Genomic DNA, 14886 nt, shown 5'->3' with positions numbered 1-14886 from the left:
TGAGGTACAACTTCCTGGCACGGGTTTTGGCGGACTTGTTCTGCTTCTCGTCGCGATTAGGGGCCTTTTGTACCTTGAACGTTCGAAGCCCAGCCTTAGTTTTGGCCTTCTGGACAAAACTTCGGCTTAGGTGCAGCTTTTTAGCCACATCCCTAACGGAGGCGTTCGGATTTCGGTTGAAGGCCCCAACTACGCGGTTGTGATTTTTGGTGTGTACGGAATACTTTTTCCTTCACTTCTGGGCTTCCGATCGGTGGTCAACCGTTCCTCGAACCGCTTAATCACTCGCGACACCGTGGAATTCGCGATTCCCAACGTTTTAGCGATGGAACGATGCGAGAGATCCTTGTTCTCGTGATGAATGCGCAAGATTTTATCACGCACGAGCTGTTCTTTCGACTCCATTTCCGTTTTGATCACAGGACTTTAAAACTTGCAGGATGTAAATAATGCACTATGAACTAAATCCACCCAAATTTTCATTAAATTCTACCCAACGGTTAAACAGTTAGAGCAATTTCAAAGTGTGGCAATTTCATCGTGGACACCCTTTATGTACTCAAGTACTTTGTCAAATGGCTTTGAAAGTCTCCCAGAAATTGTTGTTCTTCTCGCATAATTCCTTTTAGATTTCTTAAAATTGAATTAAAATGAATCTCTCTAGAAACATTGGACAGAATTCAATTGAAATTATTCTAACGATTTGCATCAGCATACTCATTGAATTCCTCCCAGCAATTCTTTGAATTGGTCATCAACGTTCCATAAGTTTCATCTTAAGAATTTTCTATGATTTCTCTTCCACAAGGAATGCACCTCACGCTATACTGTCAACTATTTTCAGAATTACTTTAAAACTATGAAATTCTAGGGAAATTCAGAATTCTAAAGCATTTCGGACTGCTAAGGTAACTCAATATTCACAGGTTCTTCAAAAATGCTAAGAATTGTTAGATGCCTTTTAAATTCTTAAATTAAATCCTCGAAAATCTCAAGAACATACTTTAAAGTCCTGGTAGTTGTCTAGATTCAAAAGCCTTACTCATTTTCGAAAACTCAATTTATTGTTTTCAACCATGAACAGCGATTTCTGTAAATTGCAAAGTTATAAAAATTCCTCCATATTGAAATCTTGATTTTTCTAAATCCAGGCAAAAATCAAAACTAAAACTCCAACTACAAAAATTCAGGCCCGATATTTTTAAGTTTGAAGGGTTTTTTTTAGCCAATAATCGTTAGGGATTGTCTCAATTATTTGCATGTTTCTGCAACCCATTTTCATGCAAACAATGTTGTAACAGTTTCATGTACGTTGTTGCAATAATTTACAACGTTGATGGCCTTTAATAATTAAAGTAGAAAGCAATATGTTTAAGAAATCTGGGAAAATCTGGAACATATTTAAAAAAAAAAACCTCGAAATATACATGGTCTGTCTGTGTATCTGGTAAGATGACTGAAGATCTGAAAAATCCAGATAAATCTGGAATACTGCCAACGCTGCTTAGAAATACCTACTTTTACAGACATAATCCATATTGGACGTAAATCATGGGACGTAAACAAACATTTTCATGTAAAATTAAGTGTTCTCAAACCGAAACACAAGCAAATTGACGAAGAGAACGTTCGACTGAATTGATTTTCTCGTTTCTTTGAACTGATTTTTATGTCAAAAGGGCCGCTTACATGTGTCGGACTCATGGAACTGAAATTCACAGGACTTTTTCGTAGTGTGTGTGTATTAATGAACTCCTGAAAGCGTCCTGTATAGCCAAATTTGACGTTTGTTTCATCGTCCACGATAACACACGCCAATTTTCCTCACAGCAGGCTATCATATAGCTTCCGAGTGAACTAGAACAAAGCAGCATTTTATCCTTCGATTGTCGGTTATTTAGAATTTTGACGTGCATAATCGTAGCGACCAAGTCAGATTTACATTCACTGCACAATAGTTCCAAAGTCGTATTTAGGAAGACAAAAATGTTAAAAAAGGTAGAGTCTTCGGGAAAGTTTTAGGGTCCGTGTGGTCCCTATGGTTATTGAGTTCAAAAAAATCACGACATCGCGACATCAAATGTTCGATTTTCTAGAAATAAATGTGTAAATATTGAATGTAAAAAACCTGATTTTTTAGGGGTCCTCCTAAGTCATCTTTTAAAAACCAGTATAAAATGAGAACCATTAGAGATTCAGTAAAGTTGCTTGATATAAATTGTTCTAAAACTGTATAGTACATTGCGCTGGTATATCTCAAATAACTAAATCGTTGATATTTAGAACTCGATAATCATAGGGACCACCCTAATTTCAATAGTGTATATAAAGGGCGAACACGAAATTATTGCGACACCGAAAATGTCATGCCAATTTTCTTATAATGTTTAGAATCAAACCAAAAGTTTAGGGTAGTTTTATACATATATTTACTTCAAAAATCAAAAGAAAAGTTAATCGATGAGCCTTGAGTGTAAAATTGAACGCATTTTCGCTTGATGCCCTCCATCAAAGTCTTTACAGTGTCATCCGGTACCAGTTTCTCAGTTTTTTTTTTCCATTTTCTTAACATGTCCTTCTCGTCTTTGACTGTCTTCTTGCTCTTCCGAAGTTCCCACTTCATTATTGCCCAGTACTGCTCCACCGGGCGCAGCTCCGGACAGTTTGGCGGATTCATGTCCTTTGGAACAAAATGGACAGAATTGGCCTCATACCACTCCAGGACACTTTTAGAATAGTGGCATGATGCCAAAAGGCGCTTCTCGAGGCACTCAGATTTGTAGATCTCGCCATTTACTGTACCCTTTGTCACGAAAGGCTCACTCCTCAGTCCGCAAGAGCCTGCCAAATGAGATATTAGGAGGCGAACTTCGACATTTTCTTCTTCTTAAATTTGTCGTCCACATCGAACTTGCTCTTGTCGGTGAAAAACTCTAACCCCGGAATTTGCTTAAAATCGGCTTTTGTGTACGTTTCGTCGTCCATCACATAGCAGCCATATTTTGTCAGCATCTTCTCGTAGAGCTTCCGTGCCCGAGTTTTAGCCGTCGATTGTTGCCGCTCATCGCGGTTTGGGAAGTTCTGTACCTTGTATGTATGTAGTCCAGCTCTCTTCTTTGCATTCTGGACGTAACTCTGCGACATGCCGATCTTTTTAGCCAAATCACGGCTTGAGACGTTGGGATTTGCTTTAATCATCCGCTTCACCTTTCTCTCCGTCTTTTTGTTCTCCGGTCCCGGTTTTCTTCGAGCTCCTTTGCCGTGGTCCAACGTCAACCGCTCCTGGAACCGCTTCAACACTCTGGAGACGGTTGAATGGTGAATGTTCAACATTTTTCCCAACTGCCGGTGCGACAGGTCAGGAAATTCCAGGTGTTTGGAAAGAATTTGTTCTCTCAACTCGCGTTGGTTCACCTCCATTTTCGTTGAATCGAAAAACACGACTTCGAGTTTGACAGCATGTACACAATACACATCAATGAGAAAGTGTGCAAAATTTGGTTGACTTTTACCCAATGGTAAAAAAGTTATGCCCTGTTGAATGTGTCGCAATAATTTCGTGTTCGCCCTTTATGTATGGAAGGTAGCCACCAAACCTTCGACGTTCTTGTCTTGTATGCAGCTCAACCTAATAGCAAGATCAATTTGAGCTACCGATCTGAATTCACAATAACGCTGTATGAAGGGCAAAAACGGAGGGGTGAACCCGTAAGTTGAGGCATTTACATGAAAACAACGGGAATTTGAGAATCTCCTTCCAACGATACGATCCAACAAATCGAATAACGCAATTCGCAATACTTATTAAGCTTCCTATAGGATGATTTGTTCGGGACCACCCTAATTTCACTCGTGTAAGAAAAATAGCCGGTCATTTTTTAAAAACTTTCTCGTGAACTCCATAAACCTAAAACTAACGGTTCGTACGTTGTGAAAGGCACTTTCGTTGTTGTTGCATACAAATTTAGAGCTATAATAAATTAAACTGAATATATAAATCATATTGCTGTAAGAGAAAAATATAACTAACACACATTTGTTTCAGATTTTTAAAGTTCGTTATTTGTTTTTCCCATACTCGCCAGCATATCTTTGCAATGATGATCGATCATATATGTGAAAATTGTACGACTTAAAAACAATAGTACAGAAGTTAGCAAGAATTTAAAAAATCTAAATATAGCTTCATTGGTTTCAGACAATTAACATCGTTCAGGGAAAAAAAAATCTAAAATTGAAGTACGGACAAAGGTAGATGAAAAACTGGATTGAAAAATATCCTATGAAAAATTCTTCGTGTAGTGTGCCTCTAATCCAATTAGTGTCGTGTAATTCGGTGAGATGTGTCTTAATCGTAAACCATTCCAAGACTGAACTTGTTTACCTACAATAATTACTGTGAAGTGGTGAAAGAGAGTACTTAAAAACAGTTGCAGTATTTTTTTTTTTTGAAATTGTCAAGTCACCAGGTACAGGCATGCGCATACAAGCAATAGCTGCGAGCAAAGATGCTTCAGCTTGGGGCTCGGTCTGTGCCCGGAAGCAGCTCTACGGAGACCGCAGACCAGACCCGGGGTGAGCGCGATGAGCGTGAGCGTGATCGAAAGGTGCGTGATCGGAAAAAAGAAGAAATCGTTTGATCAAACCTCGTTCGGTTGGTCGCGAAGGGAGACACACTGTAACTGAGTTCTGAACCGATCGATCCTTCGATCCCCTTACCTGTTCGATCTCAAAGCTCTCGTTAGGGTGCGCGTGGAGGAATCACATTCGTGGGTTTTCTGTACCACGTCGGGGGTGCTACAGGGAAGAATTTCAGCGTCTATTGTGTCTGTTTTGTTTTCAGTGGTGTAGGTTTTCTCCTCTAGATTGTAATCGGAGAAGCTGCTATACGGCCAGGATCTGAAATATTGTTTTAGGGAATACAGGGGGGGAATTTATCTTAGCAACAATTAGAAATTTCGTAAGTGAGTGGATTGTGTCCCTCGTGAAAAAGAGGGGGGGGGGGGGGGAAGAAATTGAATCGAAAAATGTGAGTGATTCGAATGTGGAAAGGTGGGTGACAAAACACGGCAGACATTCCAACTTGCAAATGGGTGTCGTTTTGGATTCCCCAAAATCGCTCCAATGGGTAGATTTCAAACGAAAAAACAAATTTCGAACTCGTCAAAGGCAAACCATACAGAATAATAGTTGATGTGAATTTTGTACCATGCTTGATCGATCTGAACTGAAGATTGCATTTAAAATTCATTCTCGCCTACAAATCCTAAGAAGGCAAAAGAAAAGCCATTCCAATACTTACTTCGTCACTCGGGCCGGTTCCGGATCATCATCCGCTTCCGGTTCTGCTTCCACCTCGTCGCTGGGTGCTTCCGTTACTGAGCTGTTTTGGCTGACGAATGCACCCCGGTTCGGATCGTTTCTTCGTGTCCGCGATGGCGTACCTGTTAAGAGTTAGTTAGATAAATATTATTCTATGTCCGGAAACTCGCTGATGGATGCGATCCATAATTGATTGCTTTGGAAAATTTCCCACCCAGCTAGCTAATGGGGGTCAAAGAGGAATGCCAGCAGCAGCTGAGCAAAGTTGGTCGATTGGCTTTTTGTAATTTATGCTTCCTTGCTCCGGAGGAAATCAGGCAAACAGGATCGATTACACGGTCCAACGGAAATCGCTATCCCGTGTTGGCGGGAATGTTATTCGAAGCGTAGAAGAAATGTGGGAAAAATGAAAAACTAACTGGAATTCCTCGCGTGCCTTCCGGAGATTCATTACCGCGGTCTGCTTTTGTTGAACCTATATATTTGAACCGGATATGTGTGTACATGTATACAACCGTTTCTCCATTTCCGTTTACACACTCACACAGCGACATGAAATGACAAACATTTTCCTTCTCTAACACCAGATCGCAGATGGTTGATAACAGACATGCATGCTTTATTTGGATGGTATTTATAGACTAGGACATCATACCTTCACTCCACCTGGTATGAAATTCGTTCCCCATTATGTTATGGAAGGTAACATTAAAATAACTGTACTGCAACCATGACAGTAGCGGAGCATTTCGAAAATAAAAAAAACACGGAGAATTCCTCCCAACCACTTAGTGAGGCACCGCAAATCGTTAGTTTCGTAGGAAAATCATATAAATTATCCGCAAAGCTTGAACCACTATTTTGCGTGTGAGCCTTCCGTGACTTGCCGTATAGTCATTTTGATCACTCCCATACTGGTATATCTGAGTTGGATATTTTTTTTTTTATTGGTGGGTCGAATAATCACTCTGATAAACGATTCACGAACAGTACATAGTCTATTTCATTCAAACGCCCTCTTCTCTACTGAACTTGAAGTTATGGGCTATTGGTAGCTGTCGGATAGACTGGTTTAGGGCTTCTATTGGAATATAGATAATATATAAACTTGTTTGCAGTCTGCTGTAAATAACACAAGACTTTTTTCCTTTAGCGTCATCGGCAACCCTGAGGCAACTCAGGAAGGTCCGAATTGTAAATTGTTACACAATATCGGCCCACGAATACTACCCGGAGGTACTCCAGGTTTAACTTCAAATAATTTTGAACTAAATAAATATGCTACGTTATTTATGGATGGTCCCAAAGTAGAAAATTAATCTTTATAATTCATTCATAAATTAGGTACACTTTCACGCTGAACGTCATCCTAATTTTGCAGACATTATTTTGGCCATCATGGGCACCAACCATAGCTCATAGTGCAGACAGAATTTGTACCACAGTCTAGACCCGGGTTTCCTAAAGCCCTCGAGTTAAAGTATGGACGACTGTCTTATCTTATCTTATCTTATCTAATACAAACGCAGCCAGTACGAGAAAGCATCCTGGAAAATGATTGGGTTAGATAAGACCAAATCATTTTTCTTGTCAACATTCATGTTTGCAGCATACCTGAGATATGACACAAACATCAAAACGGCCAGGCCTACTGCGTTGCATTTGCCGCAAAGATGATTCTGTGAAAACATTCGAGTTTAAATAAACCGTGGAGGTACCATATTCGAAGCAGTTCCTAAATCGACGCAATCAATAATGTTCGACTATTTTCAATAATTATTTTTGATATGTTACTTCTGCAAATATAAGTTACAGTGCTCTAGGGACGATGGTGTAACAAGGTTTTAACAAATCCTTGTCAAAATCGAGATGCGATCAAAAATATATGAGTGCGTCATCATTACACGAAACGAAAATTAATTATTTAATTCATGTGTTTCACTTATACATTTTTGCCATAGCATCAGCCTTATACATTCCATTAGACAAACCACATAGGTCATATTACAATACATAAAAGGTATGTGTGACCATTTATACATTTCATTTGACACATGATCTTTATTAAATTTTTGCAAGGCGTCTGCGTTGACTTATACATTTTATGAATAATCAGCAATGGAAATTTGCCAAAAGGTATAAGGAGATTTCTATTCGTGTAGGAACGTGTCAAATATGGTGCTGACACGGTATATTTTAACAGCGATACATTTCGTGAATCTTAAGGGGTGGAAGGATGCGTGGACATACCGTACAAAACGCTCCGAGTTAGGTTAAGAGTGAATGTAACAGTAATATGTAATGTAACGAATGGTATATAAAATATAGTGTTATGAAAGGATCTCCCCAAATGCCTCCAATGTTAACCAAATTCCCGATTTATATTTGACGTTTGTCAGCTGTAAGCTTCTGGCACTTGAAACACTTGAATGAAGTCCTTCCTCAGCAACATGATCGCAACGAACGATGGGACGTTGAGGGTTTGGTGGCTTGACAGCGGCTCCAGGAACGAGCTGGGGGATATCGTAGAGACGTAGAGCTTGTAGGTTCTGCACACTGTCGATGTACGTGCACTCGCTGAGTTCCGAATGGATGATCTTCCGTAACTGATGATTGGCCATTTGTACCAGGAATTGAGCTGCTCGTGCAAATTACATCTTGAATCTAGGCGTTGATGGCAACCCAGAATCGGGCAATCGAATCCAGGTCCATATCTATGGTAGTTGATGACCGGATCAGCACCGAACACGGAACAGCACTATTACATTTTAACAGATAATCACAGGTAATCACTGGCAATTCAAATCGCGGAAAATGTGCTCCAATTACGGAATTTTTTTTTCAAATTTTGAAACGTGGCAAAGAAAACAAACGTCACGTCCGTACGCCTTAAAGTATGGACGACTGTCACCACAAAACTGAAAAAAGCCGTTCCAAGTTCCAATCAAGCAAAGCGGTGCATTGTGACGGCTCGATTGGAACAACTTTTAACAGACCTCCGTACTTTTACTGTAGGGTTTTAGGGTTTCCCAACCGGTGGTTCGCGGCCGACAGGGGGCCACGAAGTCTTTTCAGGGGAGCCGCTAGGGTCTTGGTTTGTTTGGTCTAAAAAAAATATGCTATAAGTGACAATATCATGGCTAAAATCAAAACATTTTTTGAATCGGGTGGCTTACAATGGGAAAAACTACAAGGGACAGCCCTACGGGGTTTTACGCAATGGTGACGTAGGACTACGTGGTCTTATATAATAAATCTTATTTGTTAACTGCAGCAGGAGCTTGTGTTTTGTGTAGGAATTTTAGCGGGGTTCTCTCTGTTTATACTCTTTAGTATGACGCGCTTGACATAGATAGCCCACAGCGACTCACGAAGAGCTACTGATTCAAATCAATAGCGGTGCTGCTTCTTCCTCCGTCTATGGATGCTCATGTAGGCTGCAGCTCGCTGCTTTCAGGCAGCCTTTCGTTGTTTACTGGAGAACAATGTTCAACGTACTGCTGCTGGACACCACCACACACAGTGATTGGAACTGAATCCGATCAGCCGTTGAGACCAGCCTTGATACCTAGCTGCTAGCGGGGAGCCTTTTGCTGTTCACTGGAGAACACCACCACTTACCACACGGTGGATGAATAAACACCGTTTGGTGTGATCGGATGAAATTAAACTTTGAAATCTGTGTTAGGGAAATCTGTTTTTCGCAGGCAAACGGTGATAATTTAATTATCATTGTAACAGTTGCACATTTATGCAACTTTCAATGGTGAAATTTTTAAATATGATAAAGCCGTAAATTTAACATATGCGTAGAAATATTTCTGATCAATTGGTGATAAAATTATTGAAATTGGTCCAGGGGCAGCTGAGTTATTAACGTTCAAAATCTTTCATAAATTTGTTACATGTTCCATTTTCGGTTTTCACAAAGTGTACCCCCATATAGAAATCACAGACGTAGTTTTACATCAAAAGTAAGTGGAGTTAATACCGATGGCACTCTAGCAATGCTTGGTAACAAATCAAGATTTCAGAAAGAGATTATAGAGCTTGCTCCATATGCCACAGGTGTTCGATATGCCCTTGTCAGTAAGAGCAAGACTCTGCCGGAACTAATGTTAAAAGTACTTGATTCCGTTATCAAAATTATTAACTATGTCAAATCTGGAGCTCTGAACACTCGTTTATTTCGTCTTCTTTGTTCCAAGGTGTGATGATCTCGAATACTTTGGAGCAGCAACATGTGATGCCTCTGTAATTCTGAACATTCCTTTTATCACCTTTCTTGTGGACGGGGAATTTCCACGCCTCAGGAAATTTACTCTCCTGTAGTGACAGATGAAGTAACTTCACCAAGGGAGTGAGCAACGACTCCGAACACCGCTTCAGAAATGCCGTCTGGCCCGGCAGTAAACGAGAGTTTCAACCTTTAAAGAGCTAGATTGACTGATTCACTGATGTGAAACGGACGGAGCTCAAATGCATCTGTTGGAGAATCGGTTATAGCAATCGTGACTTGATTTGGTAAGGCCGAAGATTCCTTGAACGAACTCATGAAATGTTGAGAAAAAAGGGGGCATTTCTCCGGTTCAGATTCAACGGTTTGCTCACCGAGATGTTGCCATGTTCCATAGAATCTGAAGTATGACAGATAAAAAGGCGAACGAGCTAAACTCGGATCTTTAATCAAAAATTATTGCTCATTTTCACTCACTGGATTATCAATGTGAGCTCTATTTCCTTGAGCTGATACAAGAAGATGCTGATATAGTGCGTAATCCGTTTTCTTCCTCAATAGATGTGGAACACTTGATGAAACACAGGATGAATATTTGGACCTGAGAAATGATTTCTCATCTCGTGATTTGTTCCGTGAAAAAAATGAAACAGTGGTTCTGGTGTGCCTTGTCGTATCCTAAAGTCTCCTGGCAGGCATTGAATATCCTAGTCCTATTTGAATCTACGTACGTAGCCTAGTCAGTAAAGGCACGGTATTACCAAGCCGGAGGCGGCGGGTTCGATTCCCGGTCCGGTCGAGGGAATCTTTCAGGTTGGAAATTTTTTCGACTTCCCTGGGCATAGAGTATCATTGTGCTTGCCACACAATATACAAATTCATGAATTGGTATTTGCATCGAAAGCTCTCAATTAATAACTGTGCAAGTGCATTTAGAACACTAAGTTGAGAGCACGCAATAAGCTAATATGCGCTAAGCAATAAGCTTGAAATGCGAACAAGAAGTAGAAGACGTACGTACGAGAGTGGATTTTCAACTCTTTTCCACATTATGACCATAACAAGAGACAGATTGAACGTTGGCGACGATATGAGATTGGCATGGTCACAAACGCAGCCCCGTAACTAGATTTGAGATCTACAACAATCGCACTAAACGAGCTGTTGGCTGTTGTTTACATAGTAATTTGAAATAAAACGAATAACTAACATATCAAATGAATGGATTTTATTCATCTCAGCGTAATTTATTAAAGGCACTTTCCAGGGGGCCGCAGAACACATAATTGTCGCGAAGCTGAAAAGATTGCGAACCACTGGTCTAGACGGTACGGAAACATTAGATTCACCGTTTCGGATTGTTTAGGGTAGAGATCTACTTCGGCCTAAACGCCCATTTTGGGCTTATCGATCAGAAAACTTCAAATAAATCCATGATTTCAGAGTTAACCAATCAATTATGCGTTTGGTACGATACTTTAGTCAATAAGCTACCGAACGAAGTCAATGAGAACGCGTGGTATCAAAGTTTGCACCCATTATTCCCAAAAACAAAAGAAGCGCTCCGACCGTATCTATTTTTATCTTTTCCGATAGGCCGAAGTGAATTCTTTGCGTTTCAATTGCGTTTCAATGCGTTAGGCCGAGTTTAGAATCCGTAGGCCGAGTTTGGCGTCAAGAAGCAGTGTTAGACTTTAGACAATATCACAATGATTGGTTTCTCTTTATCAAATCTTATGGTATCAAAGGTAAATACATTTGAAAGCCATCAGTGATAATAACATTCCGTTTGGTGCTAAACTGCGCTAGATTAAGAAAGACTAAGTGCGGGTTGTGCTTAATAAGCCGGAAATGGGGTAGTTAACCCTATTCGCACGAGCAGAATAAACCAGCCGTATTCCAAGTAACAATTCTGGTTTTATGAGTGTTCTGTAGGCCATGATTTAGACTTGCTTTAGAATGCTTTAAACCCTCGATAAAATTAGCAATTTTACTTTGGATGGGCTTGTGATATTGTAATCGCTTTCATCCCTAATAAAAAATACCATAAACGAACGATAACCCAAATGACTGAACTATTCCACAAATGGCTTTGATGATACCCTGCCCTAGTAACATTGCAAGTTTAATCGCGGTTTTAAAGCATTCTACAAGTCTAAATCATGGTCTACAGAACCCGCTTAAAACCCAAATTGTTACAAATTAACCATAACATTTTTTATTAGGGAGTACATCGAGTCGATCGTATAGATCAATATTCGAGACAGTGTACTACACCATCCAAACCCCCTACCTCCGCCGTCATAGTCAGCGTTGATAGAATTCAATATTTATCTGGATATTCCTGATTTTCATTTGTCTTGCCAGATAGATATACATTGTTTTGTATATTGTTGTTTTCCGTCGATCTTGTTTTCCGTGCTGAGCACCAATGCTACCGACGCCAGAAAGGCAGCTCCCACACCTGGACCCAACATATCGACCCATAAACTCATGAATCGGGGACCAACGGCTTTACTTCCCTTCCGAAGGAAGGCGTGATCAGAGATGTTATGCCTCAGAACATCCCGGCGGCCGCGACTGGGATTGAACCCAGGCCTGCTGGGGTGAGAGGTAGTCACGCTTACCAATTGTTACACTATTTTTGCTACAAAAGTAGAATATCAGTTTCATTGTTTTATGTTTTTTTGAGAGCTGATATTTGAGTCGTTGAAGAATGGAATGATCCTGAAATCTATCAGAAATAAAACTTCGCAACGATTAACCATGAAAAGTATAGTGTAAAATGGCGCTACCCTTTGGAACTTTAATACAGATTTTAGAAGCAATTGTTCAAAATATTACTTTCGATTCTATTTACAATCATTAAGAAAATAAATTTCCAGCATTTAGATAATTTTTGTTAGTTCATCTACCAAAAAATTTTGATCAGCTCCAAGATGCACCAAATTCTCAAAACTTCATTTTTTGATGACTGCGATTTGAGCATGAAAATTGATAAATCTAGACATTTTATAAAGATTAAATACTGAAAAAATCTTCAAGCTTTAGACAATTTTAATTTTTTTTTTATTTATTAATTTATTTGATATGGCTCAAACAAATTAACTTTACAGAGCCGAGGATTCTTGGTCACTATACAATACATCTTAAAACTATAGTTGAAAGGTACAACACAATACACATTTTATCTTCAGCTATCCAAAAAGCCTCCTCCATCATAACTGGAGCCGCTTCCAGTGGTTTCATTGTATGGCAGTTACGACATCGAGAGTGGCCTGCTCTTGTCGACAGTCGAGTGAACACTGAATTTTAAAATTTTGGGATTGGATTTTTTTTTAATTTGGAGTTTTTGTAAAGATTTTAGCCATTATTTATTGTTCAAGGTTTAGGGGAAAAAATCATGCAGGAGAGATTTTTAAAATTTTGGAACTTAGAAATTAAAAAAAAAATGTTCGGGAGTAAATACAATTAATTGAACCTTAGAAAATAAGCAAAGCTTTTAAATCGAGACACATTTTCAGGATTCTGTCACTTGAAGTAAGTTCGTGAGATTTTTTAGTATAATTCATAAGATTTTTCAAAGAGGATTTAAATGGTTTTCAATCCTAGTATTTTGCATTTACCTTAGAAATCTCAGCTACCTTAGACTTATCAATTACTTTAGAACTATAAATTGCCTTAGAATTTCAGATTTTTAAGAAAATATCGAAAATAGCTTATAAGGAAGTGTCAAAGGGAGGCGATTTCCTTGTGAATGCAAAGGAGTTAATTCTGAATTAATTCTGAGTTAATTCTGAGTAGCGATTCATCATAACTCTGATGACAATAGAATGGAGGCCCAAAATTAGATCCAAGCCCTATCCCCAATTTTTGTTTGAACTGGTCTATCCCACTTACAACCATCGAAAAAAAACCGCAGACCGAAGCCCAGTTTACTCCACGTACCCAAAGTAGCAACCGAACATTATCATGACACATTTGCGTGTCTTCGTGCCACGATCTAAGCGGCCCATCATGATCCGTCGCCCCTAAATTCTCTACGATGCCGATGGTGGTGGCCGGAGGCGGGCCTCGCTCCCAGTCAATTCAGCCAGAAATGCTTGTGTTGTCTGTTTTTATATCCAATCTAGGATCTATAGGTAGGTACATCGCCGTGGTGGCAGTCCATTGTGATTGTCGTTTGACTGTATTGTTGGTTGTAGCCTTCATTGATAAATTAACGTCCGCTCGGCTTTTCGTGTGAATGTGCAATAAAAGTAGGAAATTTGGATGAAAAATTTATGCCTCCTTCCCTGCTGTTCTGGTGGTAGCTTAACTTGGTGGAAAAATGCTAGTGATTTTCCGTAGTTTCGTGTTTGGTTCACTTTTGTGTTTCCTCAGCGACTCAGCGAATTGACTGCAGCGGAAGCTTGCTTTTTGTTTTTCCTAGGACTCTTATTGTTTTTTTTTTCATTTCTTGTTTTAGATTCGGGTTGCTTGGTGCTCTTTCCGTTTCGCTAACAAGAAGTTTCACACGTTCCGTTACCTTTAAGGTTGGTGAATTTGCATATCAGCTGGGGTTTCTTTTTGCTCGATGCCGTTTTCTACTATTTGTTGTTGTTGTTTAAATTGCTTGTGGTTGCAGGGGGTTTCCTCTCGGTCAAGGAATTATTGCTGAAATATGCAAAGTGGAAATGTGTCGCCACTGCTATCGGGTTGGATCTACCCGTAATGTCTTATTTGGAAAAGAATAATTTCAAGCACCGGTAAAATTGCCTTAAAGTGTGTTTCGTGGAAATTTTATAGGAATCAGTGATTGATTCTTTTAAAGCTTACATTTTACCAAATAATTTGTTTCACCGACATCATGTTTTGGTTGGCTTTGCATTACGATAGATTAGCAGTGGCTGAAGGGGTTTCTGTGTCATGACACATGTGGTTAATGGTTGAAATAGAATGCCTGTAGAGAGAGCGCTGTCATCTCATGCATTTGACAGGTTGTCTGCTCGGTTGAAATTACATTTTCCATGCCGTTGACAGACAATCGATTGTTCCAATTTTGACGTGTCGTACCTGAGTCACTCAGAGTTGAAAAAGTGTTCGAGTTTTGCAAATATTTGCTCGGAAAAGTTTTTCTTTTGTTCTGAGAACCAAGAATAACTTCAACACATTTTGTTCCAAAACCATAAACAATCACTTTTTGAAGATTCGTGGCATTTGCAGATGATTTAATTTTCACATTTGAATGACACAGCGGTTCTTAAACTTTTGACGATTGCGACCCACTTAAAGATATTCCATTAGACTGATGCAAAATTTGGCTTTCTGACTCCACAGTGCTTAAA

The 14886-nt window shown here is 39.5% G+C and overlaps 2 protein-coding genes across 3 annotated transcripts in view; both read right to left on the bottom strand.

Moving 5' to 3' along the window:
- LOC135703833 (potassium voltage-gated channel subfamily KQT member 1-like) overlaps window positions 1–14886 on the bottom strand; it is a 745326-nt gene that overhangs the window by 13507 nt on the left and 716933 nt on the right. For both annotated transcript variants that reach the window (XM_065225170.1, XM_065225162.1), the window contains one exon: window positions 5303–5444. In XM_065225170.1, coding sequence (XP_065081242.1) covers window positions 5303–5444 — 142 coding nt within the window. The remainder of the gene's footprint in view (window positions 1–5302; window positions 5445–14886) is intronic.
- Window positions 1–14886, bottom strand: part of LOC135703351 (uncharacterized) — a 416348-nt gene that overhangs the window by 223285 nt on the left and 178177 nt on the right. The gene's annotated exons all lie outside the window — the stretch shown is intronic.

The sequence above is a fragment of the Ochlerotatus camptorhynchus genome, unplaced genomic scaffold, assembly GCF_037179485.1.
Source record: "Ochlerotatus camptorhynchus isolate MF236.1 unplaced genomic scaffold, CSIRO-AGI_Acam_v1.1 ptg000021l, whole genome shotgun sequence".
Classification (NCBI taxonomy): Eukaryota; Metazoa; Arthropoda; class Insecta; order Diptera; family Culicidae; genus Ochlerotatus; species Ochlerotatus camptorhynchus.
Note: the sequence above shows the minus strand (reverse complement) of the source record. Positions and strands in the feature narration are given on the sequence as shown.